The 14,418-nt window shown below is 48.6% G+C and overlaps 1 protein-coding gene across 8 annotated transcripts in view; it reads left to right on the forward strand.

Moving 5' to 3' along the window:
- The window catches only part of CAMTA1 (calmodulin binding transcription activator 1), a 668,552-nt gene that overhangs the window by 606,863 nt on the left and 47,271 nt on the right, over window positions 1-14,418 (forward strand). For all 8 annotated transcript variants that reach the window (XM_054008960.1, XM_054008956.1, XM_054008958.1 and 5 more), the window contains one exon: window positions 12,435-12,574. In XM_054008960.1, the coding sequence (XP_053864935.1) occupies window positions 12,435-12,574 (140 nt within the window). The remainder of the gene's footprint in view (window positions 1-12,434; window positions 12,575-14,418) is intronic.

The following is a 14,418-nucleotide window of genomic DNA, read 5'->3' on the forward strand; positions in this document are numbered from 1 at the left end:
GCGAATTGCTATACCCTTCTGTGCTGAGATTCCTAGAACGGGGCAGCTGGGTGCCGCGTTCGTACAATCAGAGGGAGATGGGCTGCTGACCTTTGAGACTGCAGAAGGCAAGAAGCCTTCACGGCAGGTTGGTCAGGCTGTACTGGAACTTTGATTCTTAACCAGCCATTTCAATCTGTCTGTGGCCACATGAGCCTGCTGCCTGATTACAACGACGTTACAAGTAAGGCATTTTGAAATTTCCACTAGGTAGGAGTTTCATTATGGCTATTTAAGTGACAAAATTATTCATCTGGAAAAATGACTGTGTGGAGGATGGCACCCATGGTTCTCTGTTAACTGTTAATGATACCTAATTAACATGGTTTCATATCAATATTGCCAGTGACCTAGAGCTATTGGAAGGTTTAATTCCACTTCCTGTTGTACTCAGGAAATTTAATGTTTCTGAATTGGCAACAAACTAACCAGTATTTTGCAGCCATCGATGAACACAACTAGCCAGAGCCCTGGTGAGACACTAAAGAGAATAGCAATCACCTCGGCCAGGAGAAACAGCAGCTCTGATGGCACATCCCCCTATACAGTATTCTCTCAGGACAAGGTTATGCTCAGGCTACATCCAAAATTCATCCCAAATGTAATCTCCCTGTTCCACATGAACCAATTGATTCACCTCCCAATTTTCTACCCCAAGCCTCACTGCGACAACAGGGAGGCTGTATTACACACAGTAGAGGTCAGGAGAGCCCTAGCTTTTTACCTGGATAGGACAAAGGCTTTCTGGAAGTCTCCTAGGCTTTTCCTCTCTCTTATGGAAAGATCCAAGGGCACAGCACTATCAGCCCAGAGGCTCTCTAAGTGGGTCTCGAACTGCATTAGGCAATGTTATTAGGTTCACAATATGACCTCTCTAGAGAGTATTGGCGCACAATCCACGAGGTCGATCCCCTCCTCGTTGCCTTCTCCAAGAATGTCCCTATCTCAGAAATCTGTAGCACGGTGACAGCTGTCAGTCCACACCTTCGCAGAGCAGTATGTGATCACTGGGGACTCCGCCTCCAATGCCATCTTCAGCTCCACAGTACTGTCACCTGTAACTGACCCGACTCTGAAGCCCCAGCCCTCCAGTAGGGATACTGCTCGGGAGTCACCCACAATGGAATACCCATAGGGACACCACTCCAAGACGAAGTTGTTCACCTTGTGTAGTAACGATGGTTCTTCAAGATGTGTTCCCCTATGAGTGTTCCACAACCCAGCCTCCTCCTCTCTACTTCAGAGTTCTTGTCAATGACTCTGCTGTAGAGAAGGAACTGAGGGGGGTTAGTCTGCATATGTTGACTAGCTTCGTGGTGGGGCACAAGAGCAGACAGCGCATGTGCAGGCTTAACGGACACTGCTACCAAAGTTCTCCAATCAGCAGTGCAGGGACACAAGCACCCCTGCAGTGGAGAACCCATAGAGAGAGACATCGCAAATAACCATCCTCACTGCACAAGGTGAGTAACTTCTTCATCAGGATACAGTTCTACAATCCATACTTCAGGCTCCTGATAAGTCAAACTGTGGCCTTGAGCTGTGCAAATGTTGGGTGTCCCTGTGGAGCACTGTCCAGAGATCTGAGTAGAGGCCACTTGGGAAACCTGGATACTATTACAGAGATTGCCGCTTGCTGTCTGTGGATATGTCTACACTACAAAGAAAAACCCATGGCTTAGACCGCAGGGCTGTCTCATTGCTGTGTAGACTTACGGGCTCAGGCTGGAGCCCAAGCTCTGGGTCCCTCCTACTCTGCAGGCCACCCACGGATGTCCAGTTGCGGTGTATACATACCCTGTGAGACCTGGGAAAAGCCACTTCCTCTCTTTGTGTCTGTTTCCCCATCTGTATAATGGGGATAATGATCGTGACAGCCCTCCCCCTTTATAAAGTGCTTGCAGTCCGCAGATGAAAGATATGGAAGAGCCAAGTATCCTTATCTGACGGATCAGGAAAGGGGTGGGTTAGGATCCATTTTTTTTAAGAAGACACAGGATAAATTCTTGAGGAATAGTGTAGAACCTAGGATAATTAGCTGCATGCAGAAAAGCCCAGGACACTCATTGCTATTTTTGACAAACCCGTCATGTAAAAATACATTTCTGTTGAAACTCCAATACAGTGAGAGATCTTCAGGGTCAGAATAACCTGATCCAGCTTTCACCTGAACAGTTGATTCATGCAGTTGTTGTTTGTAGGATTAGACGTAATCCTTCCGTACAGCTACATGCAGGGAGCTAGTGTGATCTGTCAAAGCTGTCTGCGCTAAGTCTTTCAACGCTTTGCTTTTTAAATGTTTTCCTGTGTTGAATGGCTGTTACTTTCTCCCATTTGGAATTGGAGGCTCAGAGAAATGCTGCTAGAATGATGTTCATGAGACTGTTCATTGAGCAGTTAATAAAATGAAGGTGCTGGCTGTACGGCCAGAGGGAGGGTGTTAAACATGCAGACAGTGGAAAGCCATTAACCTCTGCAGCAAATATGTGGCTCTCTGGCTCTTAGCAAGTTACAGACATAGCTGTGTTTGACACAGAGATGTGGTGAGAAGGGGCTGGCTCAATGATGTCAGGTAGTTTCAGTCTCTGCAGTGTACGTGCTCTGCATGGAAATGGGGAAGGAGGAGGAAATGACATGGACTGCACTGCAGCACACTGCAGCACTGCCAGAACAAAGCCTTGTTGGAAAAACACTACCTAAGGAGAGACTGTGCGCTGACCACTGTTTGGGAGCAAGGTGTGGAAATGTCACCTGCTTTTTAGAGAAGTCTGTCTCCTCATTTGGAGAGGCAAGATGGGTGAGGGAGTATCTTTTACTGGACCTACGTCTGTTGGTGAAAGAGAGAGGTTTTTGAGCTACCCAAAGCTCTTTGTCAGGTCAGGGAGAGAAACTCAGAATGTCACAACTAAACAAAGGTGGAACAGATTGTTTAGCACAAGTAATTAGCACATTGTAAGAGACCAAGGTGAAGTGGCCAGTTAATACATCTGCAGTCATAGGACAAAAACGGGGGGGAGTGGGCTAGCGGGTTACAGGTTGTTGTAATAAGCTATAAATCCAGTGCCTTATTTAGGACCATGATTTTTAGGTTTTGGCCTTGGCTACACTTGCAGATGTACAGCACTGTGAGTTAAACCTGACTTCATGCAGCTGAGTAGGGAAAGCGCTGCAGTCTGTCCACACTGACAGCTGCCCAGCGCACTATCGTGGCCACATTTACGGCAATTGCAGCGCTATTGGGAGCGGTGCATTATGGGCAGCTATCCCACAGAGCACCTTTTCCCATTCTGGCGCCGTGGGTTGTGGGAAGGGGGCGTGTGTGCAGGGGATTCTGGGTCCTGTCCCAATGCCCCGTGATGCATTGCTTCGCATCCCAGAAATCCCTTTGTTTCCGTCCACCTTTAGCGCCATCTTTCAGCGGTTTCTGTGCAGCGCGATCTGTCTGCGGGAAATGGAGTCCGAACTGTTGAGGCGTATGCTGTCGAGTCTCGCCAGCACGTCACATTTGGCTGTCAAACTATTCCTTAAGATCCAAAGTGACAGTGAGAGTGAGGGTGAGGATTCCGACGATGCTATCGAGACGCGTAATGCGTACGACGCAAAATTGCTTGTGGCATTCACGGACATGCTCAGCACCGTGGAACGCCGCTTTTGGGTTTGGGAAACAAGCACCGAGTGGTGGGATCACATCGTCATGGAAGTCTGGGATGACGAGCAGTGGCTGCAGAACTTTTGGATGAGAAAAGCCACTTTCATGGGACTGTGTGAGGAGCTTGCCCCCACCCTGCGGCGCAAGGACATGAGATTGAGAGCTGCCCTGCCAGTAGAGAAGCGGGTGGCTATTGCAATCTGGAAGCTGGCAACTCCAGACAGCTACCGGTCAGTCACAAACCAGTTTGGAGTGGGAAAGTCGACCGTTGGAATCGTGTTGATGCAAGTTTGCAAGGCCATTAATTGCATCCTACTCAGAAGAACCGTGACTCTGGGTAACGTGCAGGAAATAGTGGATGGCTTTGCACAAATAGGGTTCCCTAACTGTGGAGGGGCGATAGATGGGACGCACATTCCTATTCTGGCACCACCCCACCTAGGATCCGAGTACATTAATCGGAAGGGGTATTTCTCTATGGTTCTCCAGGCGCTTGAGGATCACCGTGGGCGTTTCATTGACATTAACACAGGCTGGCCCGGAAAGGTGCATGACGCACGCATCTTTCGGAACACTTGGCTGTTCAGGAAGATGCAGACAGGGACTTTTTTCCCAGAGCGGAAGATCACGGTAGGGGAAGTTGAAATGCCCATTGTGATCCTTGGAGATCCCGCTTACCCGTTAATGCCGTGGCTCATGAAACCCTACACAGGGAGCCTTGACAGCAGCAAGGAACGGTTCAACTACAGGCTGAGTCGGTGCCGAATGACTGTGGAGTGTGCCTTTGGCCGTTTAAAGGCCTGCTGGCGATCTCTGTATGGGAAGCTGGACTTGGCTGAAAGCAGCATCCCCGCAGTTATATCCACGTGCTGTGCCCTCCATAATATTTGTGAAGGGAGGGGTGAAAGCTTCACTCAGGCATGGACCTCCGAGGTTCAACACCTGGAGGCTGAATTTGCACAGCCAGAGAACAGGGCTATTACAGGGGCCCAGCGCAAGGCTGCAAGGATTAGGGATGCCTTGAGGGAGCAATTTGAGGCTGAAAACCAGCAGTGATATCTGGTGCCCTGCACAAGAGTGAAGTGCAGTAGTTCCAATCTTTAGGAATCAGTGTCTGCTTAGCAGTAAAGCAGACTTGCAGTGCTTGTTTATTTCCCGGGCTAAGGAGTCTTTTACTTTATGCAATAATAAAGAATGTTTTCAAAGCCAAAGAATCCATTTATTGAAAAGGAAAAAGGGGATGGAGTGAGGAACAGTACAATCACAGATTCGTGTATGTCCTGTCTGGTGTGCTGTGCAGTGAGTGCTGCACTTCAGGGCAGCTATACTGCATGGTGATGGGGGTTGAGTGCAGAGGGTAAGGGTCGTGGTTTTCAGGGCTGGGTGGTGAAGATACTGGGGTTGCAGGCAGCGGGTGGCGTGAAGGAACACGGAAGTTGGGGAAAGTGGGTTGGAGGTGACAGGTGGGGCACAACGGAAAGAGTTTTGGGACAAGGGCTGTAGGGGGGGTGGCGTTTGCGTTTTCGGTACTGCTCCTCTTTCTGCATGGCTACCAGCTCCTGGATAGCATCTGCTTGGTGCTCCAGGATGCTTATGAGCCTATCAGTGCTTTGCTGCCGGTGTGCGGTGCTTTGCCGCCGGTGCGCTGCGTTTTCCTGGCGGATCCTGCTTTCTCTCTCCCTCCAGTCCTGTGCCTTCTCGTTCTCTTTAATAGATTGTCACATCACTTCTTGCAGCATGTCTTCTTTGCTTTTTCGCGGTCTCTTCCTGAGTCTTTGCAGTCTCTGAGCAGGCGATAAGAGGGACGGCTGAGGTCTCAAAGTTGATGCAGCTGTATAGGCAAAACGTAACATTTAACAGAGGCAGCATTGTTTATACCAGACAGAGTAATGATTCCCCCCGCACTTAAGGAGTAGAAAACACACAGGGTCTACACAATAGCATAATTTTCCCATCCAAAACAGAGCACACACATCCCACGGGATCCTCAAAATGGTGAGTAATAGGGCCTGATTGTTTCAGGGCTGCACTGTCCTCTGGGTTTCTGTGCCTTGAGGAGAGCCAACAGCTTCAGGGGGCACCTACACTGAACACTGCCCCAACGTTTTCCACAGGAGTTCGTCCTGGACGATGTCTCGCTGCTGAGGGTGACCTGGGAAGCAAGGGAGGGTCTTCTACTGCAATGCGGCTTCCGCCCTGGCCCATATGCAGCTTGCCTGTGTGCAGCAATGGTCCCCTCGCGGCACAGTGGCGCGGACACGTTAGCCTGGCTGGGACAAGGACCACGGTGGCTCTCCCTATAAACCTGCGCAAGCGCATTGCACACGTTCTGGATGAGACATTCGAAGAGATTACTGAGGCTGATTACCGCGATGTGATAAACCACATCAATGCACTATTCCGCATCTAGGCATGCATGCCTAACCCTCCTCTCCCAAAGAGCTCGCACGGAAAAAATTCCTTCCCCCCCCCCCCCCCCCAAAAAAAAAAAAACGCTTACTGGGAACCTGCTCTTCTGTTTGTCCTCCACCAAGTACCGGCCGCTGCGACTGGTTACCGTCCTCCTGGCTCGAGAAGAGCTCCTGGCTGCATGGCTCCAGGGATTCCGGGGTGTCTCCATCCGGCCCACCACCATCACTCCCGTTTTCCTCTTCCCCCCCCTCCCCCACTGGCTCTGAAGTGTCTATGGTGGTGCTCGGAGTGGAGGTGGGGTTAACCCCAAGTATCGCATCCAGCTCCTTGTAGAATCTGCAGGTCGCGGGGGGAGCACCCGAGCGGCCGTTTGCGTCACGGGCTTTGCGGTAGGCACTCCGCAGCTCCTTGACTTTAATCCTGCACTGCAGGGCGTCCCGGTCATGGCCCCTTTCCATCATGTCCTTTGATACCTTCCCGAAGGTATCGTAATTCCTATGGCTGGAGCGCAGCTCGGACTGTACAGCTTCCTCCCGCCAAACACTGATGAGGTCCAGCAACTCGCCATTGCTCCATGCTGGGGCATGTGGAGGCATGGTCACCTGGAAAGATTTGCTGATAGCACTCCACGCCACGCCGGGCTGAGCAAACAGGAAGGGGATTTTTAAAATTCCCGGGGAATGTAAAGGGTCGGTCACATGGTTGGTTACCTGAGGCCAGGGCAGTAGAGTTTGAACTGATGACCAGAGTGGCTAGAACAGGCATTGTGGGATACTGTCGAATAATTCTGGAGGCCATTCACAGCGCATTGGGTGGCCACACTGGTGCCACGGCGCTGCAGCGGCAGCGCTGCACTCGCTATTCCTCTCGGAGAGGTGGAGTACATGCAGCGCTGCAACCAAGGAGATACAGTGCTGCAAATGCCTTGCCAGTGTGGGCGGGGAGTGAGTTACAGCGCTGGGGGCGGCTTTACAGCGCTGCAACTCGCAAGTGTAGCCAAGGCCTTTGTCTACACTGCCACTTTACAGTGCTGCAATTTTCTCGCTCAGAGGTGTGAAAAAACACACCGTCGAGCGCTGAAGTTTCAGCACTGTAAAGTGGCAATGTAGATAGTGCACCAGCACTGGAAGCTACTCCCCTCGTGGAGGTGGCTTTTTTACGGTGCTGGAGCGTTGGTACCACGACTACACATCTACATTAAAGCGGCAGCACTTTAACATTGCTAATGAAGACATGCCCTTAGTGTCTAGCAAAGTTATGAATTTAAGCTCCGAAGCTCATCTTTCGAAGGTGTGCAGATTTCCTTTGAGGATGAGGACTGAGAGGTCAGATACTTATGAAAAGTGTTTGCCCACAAGGGATATGGTGTTTTTATCTTTTATCGTTTTTCTGTGTGAGTTCATTCGAGAGCATAGTGCTTTCACCCACATAGTTGTTGCCGGGGCATCTAGTGCACTGGATGAGGTACACCACATGTTGTGATAATCATGTGTAGGACCACATGGATCTTGAATGATGTGTTGTGGGGGGCATTTATCGTTGTAGCAGTGGAGTTATGTCTGCAGGCTTTCCATCTGTTGTTATGGCAGGGCCTGGTGCCACTTTGAGTTGGTGGGTCTCCTCATACAACTGCCTGCCAGTCTCAGCCCCTGAGGCCTTGGATTGATCTGAACAATTAGTGAGACTCCAATTTTCTATTGGCAAAGGAAACCAATGAATGGGCCCATCACTATCTTAAAAACCTCTAAACCCTCTGAAATAGGGTTGGAGGTGACTGGCCTCCCTCATTAGTAGCAGAGATACTTTGTAAATTGATCTTACACTATTAATTAGTATGTAAAGCTGAATTCAAATATCCCTGCAGGAGAGAGTCCGGTCTGGCAAAGGGGTCAGGTGAGATCTTTATCTGCTGTCAAACTTCAGGTAATTTCTAGTGACGGGCAAAAGCGTGATGTAAACTTGGAGCTGCACTCTGACCCAGTAATATTCTCTCTCCAGTTAATGGCCTGCAAATGGTCTCGGGCTCAGCATAGCACATAAGTTTGTGTCTCAGGTTTGATTTCCTAATGAAGAATCTTGCATAGCTGTATCGTATGGAATCCTGTCCTGTGCCAGGAAACTCAGCAGGTAAAGCATACGTGACATTTCACTGGCAAATGATTAGAGAAACACCGCATTTGCCACCTTTCAGATTACAGGAATATTCCCTCTAAATCTGTACATTTTAGAAAAGGGCAGTGCAATTCTGAGACACCTGACTCCTGACCACGTGTCCCAAGGAAACTAATTACTTAGTGCCAGCGTGCTGGAATTGCACTGTGGGGATGATTTTATTATTTATTGTTTGTATTGCAGAATTCTCGAGGAGTCCCAGACATGGATCAGGGCCTCAGTGTGCTAGACACCGTGCAAGAGAACAAAAAGATGGTTGCAGTATTATGGCACCGGAGACTGCCAGTGAAATTGCTCTAGCGCAAGGCAGTCCTGCACCCAGTGGTGCCAAAGTACCATAGGCTGCAAAGCTAAGGGGGGCCCTGGCCTGACCACTTTTAAGCAATGATCCTGTACTAAATCAATGCAGCTGCTGCCAGAGCATTATTCCAGCTGCACGGTCACACCTGGCCCGGCCATCCCTCTGTACAGACGAAGGGGTGGCTGGGCCAGATATCAGTGAGTGGCATTATGACCTAGGGTCACAACACCACTCAGATTTGGCTCAGACACCCTTCTGTGGTGCTGGGCCAAATGGTGTTGCAACCTGGCCCACAGGGAGCTTGATCCTGGGTCGTGAAGCACCGGGGAGTACACTGAGAATCCAACTCACGGTAGCTGTGGGGGTAAGAGAGAGGGGAGACTCCCTGGCTAGGGGAGACTAGGGGTACCTGAGGGAGGAGGAGGAGAGGACTATGGGAACCAGAATGGGATCCCTGGGAGTGGGATGGGGTCCATTATTTTCCCACCCACCCCTCCAAGCCTCTGGATTGGCACCACTGCTCGCATCATCTCTGTGAGGAAGTGCATGTAACCAAGTCATAGAGCACTGCTCCTCTTTTAGAGCCCAATCCAAAGCCCATTTAAACCAATGGAAAGACTCCCCCTGCCCTCAATGAGCTTTGAATCAGACCTTTCATTTTATGGTCTGCAACAGCAAACCACGTTGCCTGGTACCTAAAGCCCAAGCAGAGTAATAATCTGCCAGGACGGGGCAGCATGGGAGTTAGACACTGCACTTCTGGAGGCTGGGTTCTGACTGGCTTGATCTTCTGTAAGCACCTTGCACGCTTTTTAATCCTGGGACCTGAGTCTGGGTTATAGGGCTGGCTCCTGCTCTTTGTTTCCATGGGCTCGTTTTTGCCCAGAAAAGCCTAAGCCTGTAAAAGCCCCTGGGGAAGAAGAGAAGCCAGCCTGGCTGCTTCCTTCTGGGGCCACTGCTACATGAGAGGGGAAGAAATGGGAGTCCCCTTATCACAGGATGCTCCAGAGAGATGGCTTCCCTGCCAATTGGTTGCCTGTACAATAGGAGGGGAAGGGGAGGAGCAAGAGACAGGTAGGGGAAGAGACGATGGAGCACATGGGAGTGTGATGAGTGAAGCGCAAAATCCAGCCATGTGATTTCCTTTTCAAAAAGCACAAAATGTTTATTGCATTAAAGCCAAGTTAAAAATGTACAAGTCCCCCTCATCCCTCCTTCACCCTGCCAGTGTCAATTCCCCAGAATGGCGATTGCTGTCGGTGCCACACGTTTCTGGTGCCATCACATGCGGGTCCGTGGGTCATTCTCGCCATTGAGATGCGCTTGTGCTGTGGCAGTCTGAGGATCCCGGCCTCATCATTGGAAGTAAAAGTAGCTAAGTGCAGGCTGGCCTGACTGTTCTTGCAGCCTCCTGGCTGGCATCCATAATCTGTCTCAGTTTAATAATAATAATCTATGGTTCTAGACACCTGAACACGTGGTTAGGGTTACAGCAGAATCCCAGCATTATTAAAAGTTAATTCATATAGGCGCTTGCCCAACCAGCCACCTACAAAAAGGCTCTTTTCTATCCTTAAATCATTCCGGAAAGCACATTATCAGCTCCCTCCAAATACCATCTCAAAAAGGTAGCTTTTTGAGTGTGCCAGAAGGTCACCATATTTGGGCTTTTTCAAAGCAAGGGGGGCAGCAAGTTCCAGAATCCTGGAGCCCTCACAGAGAACACAGTCGCCTCTCTTCAGGAAGGGATTCAGCTCATGTTCCTCTGCTGCTCGCGTAGAGCATAAATCCCTTCCCTGGCAATTTACTGCTTCCCTTCTTAGCACCATGTCTAAAAATGCCCTGGGCTTCATGAAATTACCCTGAAGATCAGATTTGATGTGGGTCAGGAAGAAATAGTCGCTAATCACTTCTGTCCTTGACGCAACTACATAACTTCTATTGAAGCCAGAGCAGACCCTAGCAGCTAATGCAGGAAGGTCCAGAAAACTGAATGACCTCTGACCTTGTGCACTACAGATACACTGCTGCACAACCAATGAGAGTACTGAGAGGGAGACCCGTCTGTATAGACATTCAGTTGACCAGAGCTATCCACCTCTTCTCACTATACTGATTTGACCTAGATACGGAGCACAGGACAGGTTTATCTTCATAATCTTGGTGAAGCAACATGCTTATGTTGGCTTCCATCTCTTAGGTCATAAGACCGGCCATACTGGGCCAGACCAATGGTCCATCTAGCCCAGTATCCTGTCTTTCACCAGTGGCCAGTGCTCCTTCAAGGAGAATGAACAGAACAGGGCAACTTTGAGTGATCCATCCGCTGTTGTCCAGTTCCAGCTTCTGGCAGTCAAAGATTTAGGGACACCCAGAGCATGGGGTCATGTCCTGACCATCTTGGCTAATATCCACTGATAGACCTATCCTCCATGAACTTATCTAATTCTTTTTTGAACCCAGTTATACTTCTGGCCTTCACAACATCCCCTGGTAATGAGTTCCACAGATTTACTGTACGTTGTGTGAAGAAGTATTTCTTTGTGTTTGTTTTAAGCCTGCTGCCTATTAATTTAATTGGCAGACCCCTGGTTCTTTTGTTATGTGAAAGGGTAAATAATAGGTTCCATGATTTTAGCCCTAGTAGCTGCTTCGTCATACTGGTTTGCAGTTCAGGAGGATGAGAGTAACCAGTGGTGCCTGCCGGCTCCCAGAGAGATCAAACCCAAGTAAAATAAGCATTTTGTAAAGAATCCTTGATGTGCCCAGATGCTATCCACGTAGTTGGCAGCTCCCACCAGCCTGGGGGAGTGGAGGAAGTTTGTCTTCTGCCTTATTTTTCAATAGCATTTAAAGTAATTGTTACTGACCCCTTATGAGTTTGCAGGTAACTAGCACATTTTATGGGCTTTGTCCATGTTAATTTCTGAGAGCTGGGATCTGGGTCTGGGCCTAGGAAGAAGGGAATTTGCTCCTTTACTGGCTCCTTGTTCCAAAAGAAATAAAAAGCCCGAGGTAATCTTGTTCCTGTAGCAAAAAGAACAGGAGTACTTGTGGCACCTTAGAGACTAACAAATTTATTAGAGCATAAGCTTTCGTGGGCTACAGCCCACTTCTTCGGATGCATATAGAATGGAACATATATTGAGGAGATATATATACACTGTAGCAGTCATTCACTCATGGTTCTCACCAGGTAAATCATGCCTTTGTAAAATGGGGATGATGGCAGGGCTGCCCAAAGCCAGCTGTTGCGTGGAAGGAGGTCAGCTCGATAGGAAGCCATAAGATTTTGGAGATGGGCAGAGAAGGTGAAGTCATATCTCTCTCTTACATATTTCACGTATAACAATTTTATTGTAGATTAGTCATAAAATATCAGCTACCTTCTCTTCCCCACCACTTGAGGAAGCCAAGACACTGAATTGTTTGACACTTGAACGTAACAAGCAGAAAGTAGCAAGGAAATGCAATAATGGGACAGAAGCAGGTGCCCTTCTACTCTTGTGATCTAGAGAAGGGCAACTCGGCTCCACAGCCCCCACCTGAACAGGAGGTGGGCTCCGAGTGCAGCATGAGGACTGTCCAGAGTTCTTTCAGGAAATCTCCAGTTCTCACTGTCTTTAATCTTTACTTCCTTTTGCTTTGGAGATGTTCACCAGCTTCCCTGATCAGACAGCCTGTCTGAGAGAGGGAATTATTCCAGGATCCTGCTTCCGACAGTATGAATTACAAAACAGAGCTCGCCTTCTGCACATCTCCAACTGGTGCCAGGTCCCTTTGTGATTTTGTACAGGAGGTCACCAAAAGCTTGCATTTGTCTTCCATGGAAATGTCATAACTCTGTCTGTTTTGACCTAGATAATCAGTTCAGGATGTCAATCCTGGAACGACTTGAGCAGATGGAAAGGAGAATGGCCGAGATGACGGGATCCCAGCAGCACAAACAAGGAGTAGGAGGCGGGGGCAACGGGAGCGGGAATGGAGGAACCCAGACGCAAGTATGAGTCCTTCGTCACTGAATCAGTTTTGCTTTATAGGCGTTCCTTCTGGAATTAGCTTTTTGGAGGTCGAGGGAGCTATCTTTTAAACACCATTTGCCTCTTGAGAGCCTTTTTAATACAACCTCCTCTCAAAATCTCCATATTTTCCAGCCCTATAAATAGTGGTTCTCACTTCTTTTAGGGATTGATTGTGAATCCATTAAGAGATGCGTATCTATGGTCTGTGGAAGCCTGCTCTAGTGATCTAGAAACCCAAATTCTGTAGCCTGACTTTGGAGATGGGCACATAACAAAGAATAAAGACAACTTGGCATTGGCTGGCCCAACAGATGTAAGAAGAAGGGACTTTGGACGCATGAGGTTCTGTCAGTGCGACGCTCCGGAAGGCTTCTAAATATTTTACACCTGTTAGTGCTACCTGATTCCCTTGTTACATATTAGTTGAATGGTAGAATGATAGCTTAACTCCCACTGAGCTCTTGCTGGGGACCATGTAGATCTGCTGCTGAAGGTTGGAAATGGCACCCAGGGCAGGTAGTTGTTCGATGTGTGCTCGTAACAGAGGGTGCGAGCTGCTATACACAACCCCACTGGCTTCATATTTTCTGTGTGATTAATCAGAACGATAAATCACTTTGTTAGTAATATAGTGCAGTGTAATATGAAAGAACAACATTTCTCATACATTTCCATAGTTATTTAATAAATATCCTAGAACCACGCACTGCAGAACAGAAATACACTGTCTCCAACATCTGTACTGGCCTTGGTCCCAGGAGCCAAGCAGCCAGGCAGACTCTGTCATCCCAGGGACAGCAGCAGGGTAGGCTGTAGTGGTATCAAACAGCAACAATAACCCACTAGCAGGTAGACACTCATCCCCCTCTAGGGTGCCCGTCCCCCTCCCCGTAACAGGCCTGCATCTCCCAATCAGATCTGGGAGATCTCCACAAGCCAACACCTAGGTTCACTCTGCTTCCCTAGCCAGCATGGCCCTCCCACTGAGCAGGTCCATTTCTTAACGTCCACTGAAACAGCTCCTGCCTTTAAAGCAAATAAGCAATGTTATGATATTGGTGCCTGCTGAACAGGGGCCATTTTCTGCTGTATTACACACCAGTGCAAGTCAGGTCACTGGAGTGGCACAGATGTAATCGAGCATAACTTGCTCCAGGGGACTTATAACTGGCTGGTAGACTTGAGGCGTCTCAGTATCCATACGCTTTTTGTGAAGCTAAAGGCTGAACCAGGACAAAGTTTTATTATTAATGATAACAAAGCTATCAGCTGCACAGCTTTTAAGTTGGATATATTGTTATATCTTGTATCGAAAGACTTATACAGAATGTTCCTGAGTTAACTGATTGGCCTGTAATGGGGCATGCTTTGGTGTCTTGGAATGACAGGAAAGCTGAGGTGTTTAACTGAAATATCTTCTTTGTAGGGGTCATTATTTCTCATAAGACATAAGCCTACAGAACAGATAAACCAGGGAAGGGGCTGGCAGGAAACTCATTGGTAATAATTGCATATTTAGGGGTCTGTCACCTTGTAGTCACTGAGAAAATCAAAGACATTAGCTGGTCTAGGAGTTCTGGGTGACCAGAGAGAACGGTGCTTCTTCACTGCTACCCAAGGCAACTCATAACAGGAGTTTTTTGAACTCTGCACACAGTATCTAGGCTTTCTAATTGTTCAGACTCCTAGATCTCTATGGCTCCAGAGAACTCGCAATCACAGTACCTGTTGGCACTGCTACAGTTTTGCTGTGGGCGGTAACACACGTTACCTCCTGTTAAGAGGCCCTTTTGTGATTTAATTCTTCTTAGGGGTGCGATACA

Source organism: Malaclemys terrapin, chromosome 19, assembly GCF_027887155.1.
Source record: "Malaclemys terrapin pileata isolate rMalTer1 chromosome 19, rMalTer1.hap1, whole genome shotgun sequence".
NCBI classification, from domain to species: Eukaryota; Metazoa; Chordata; order Testudines; family Emydidae; genus Malaclemys; species Malaclemys terrapin.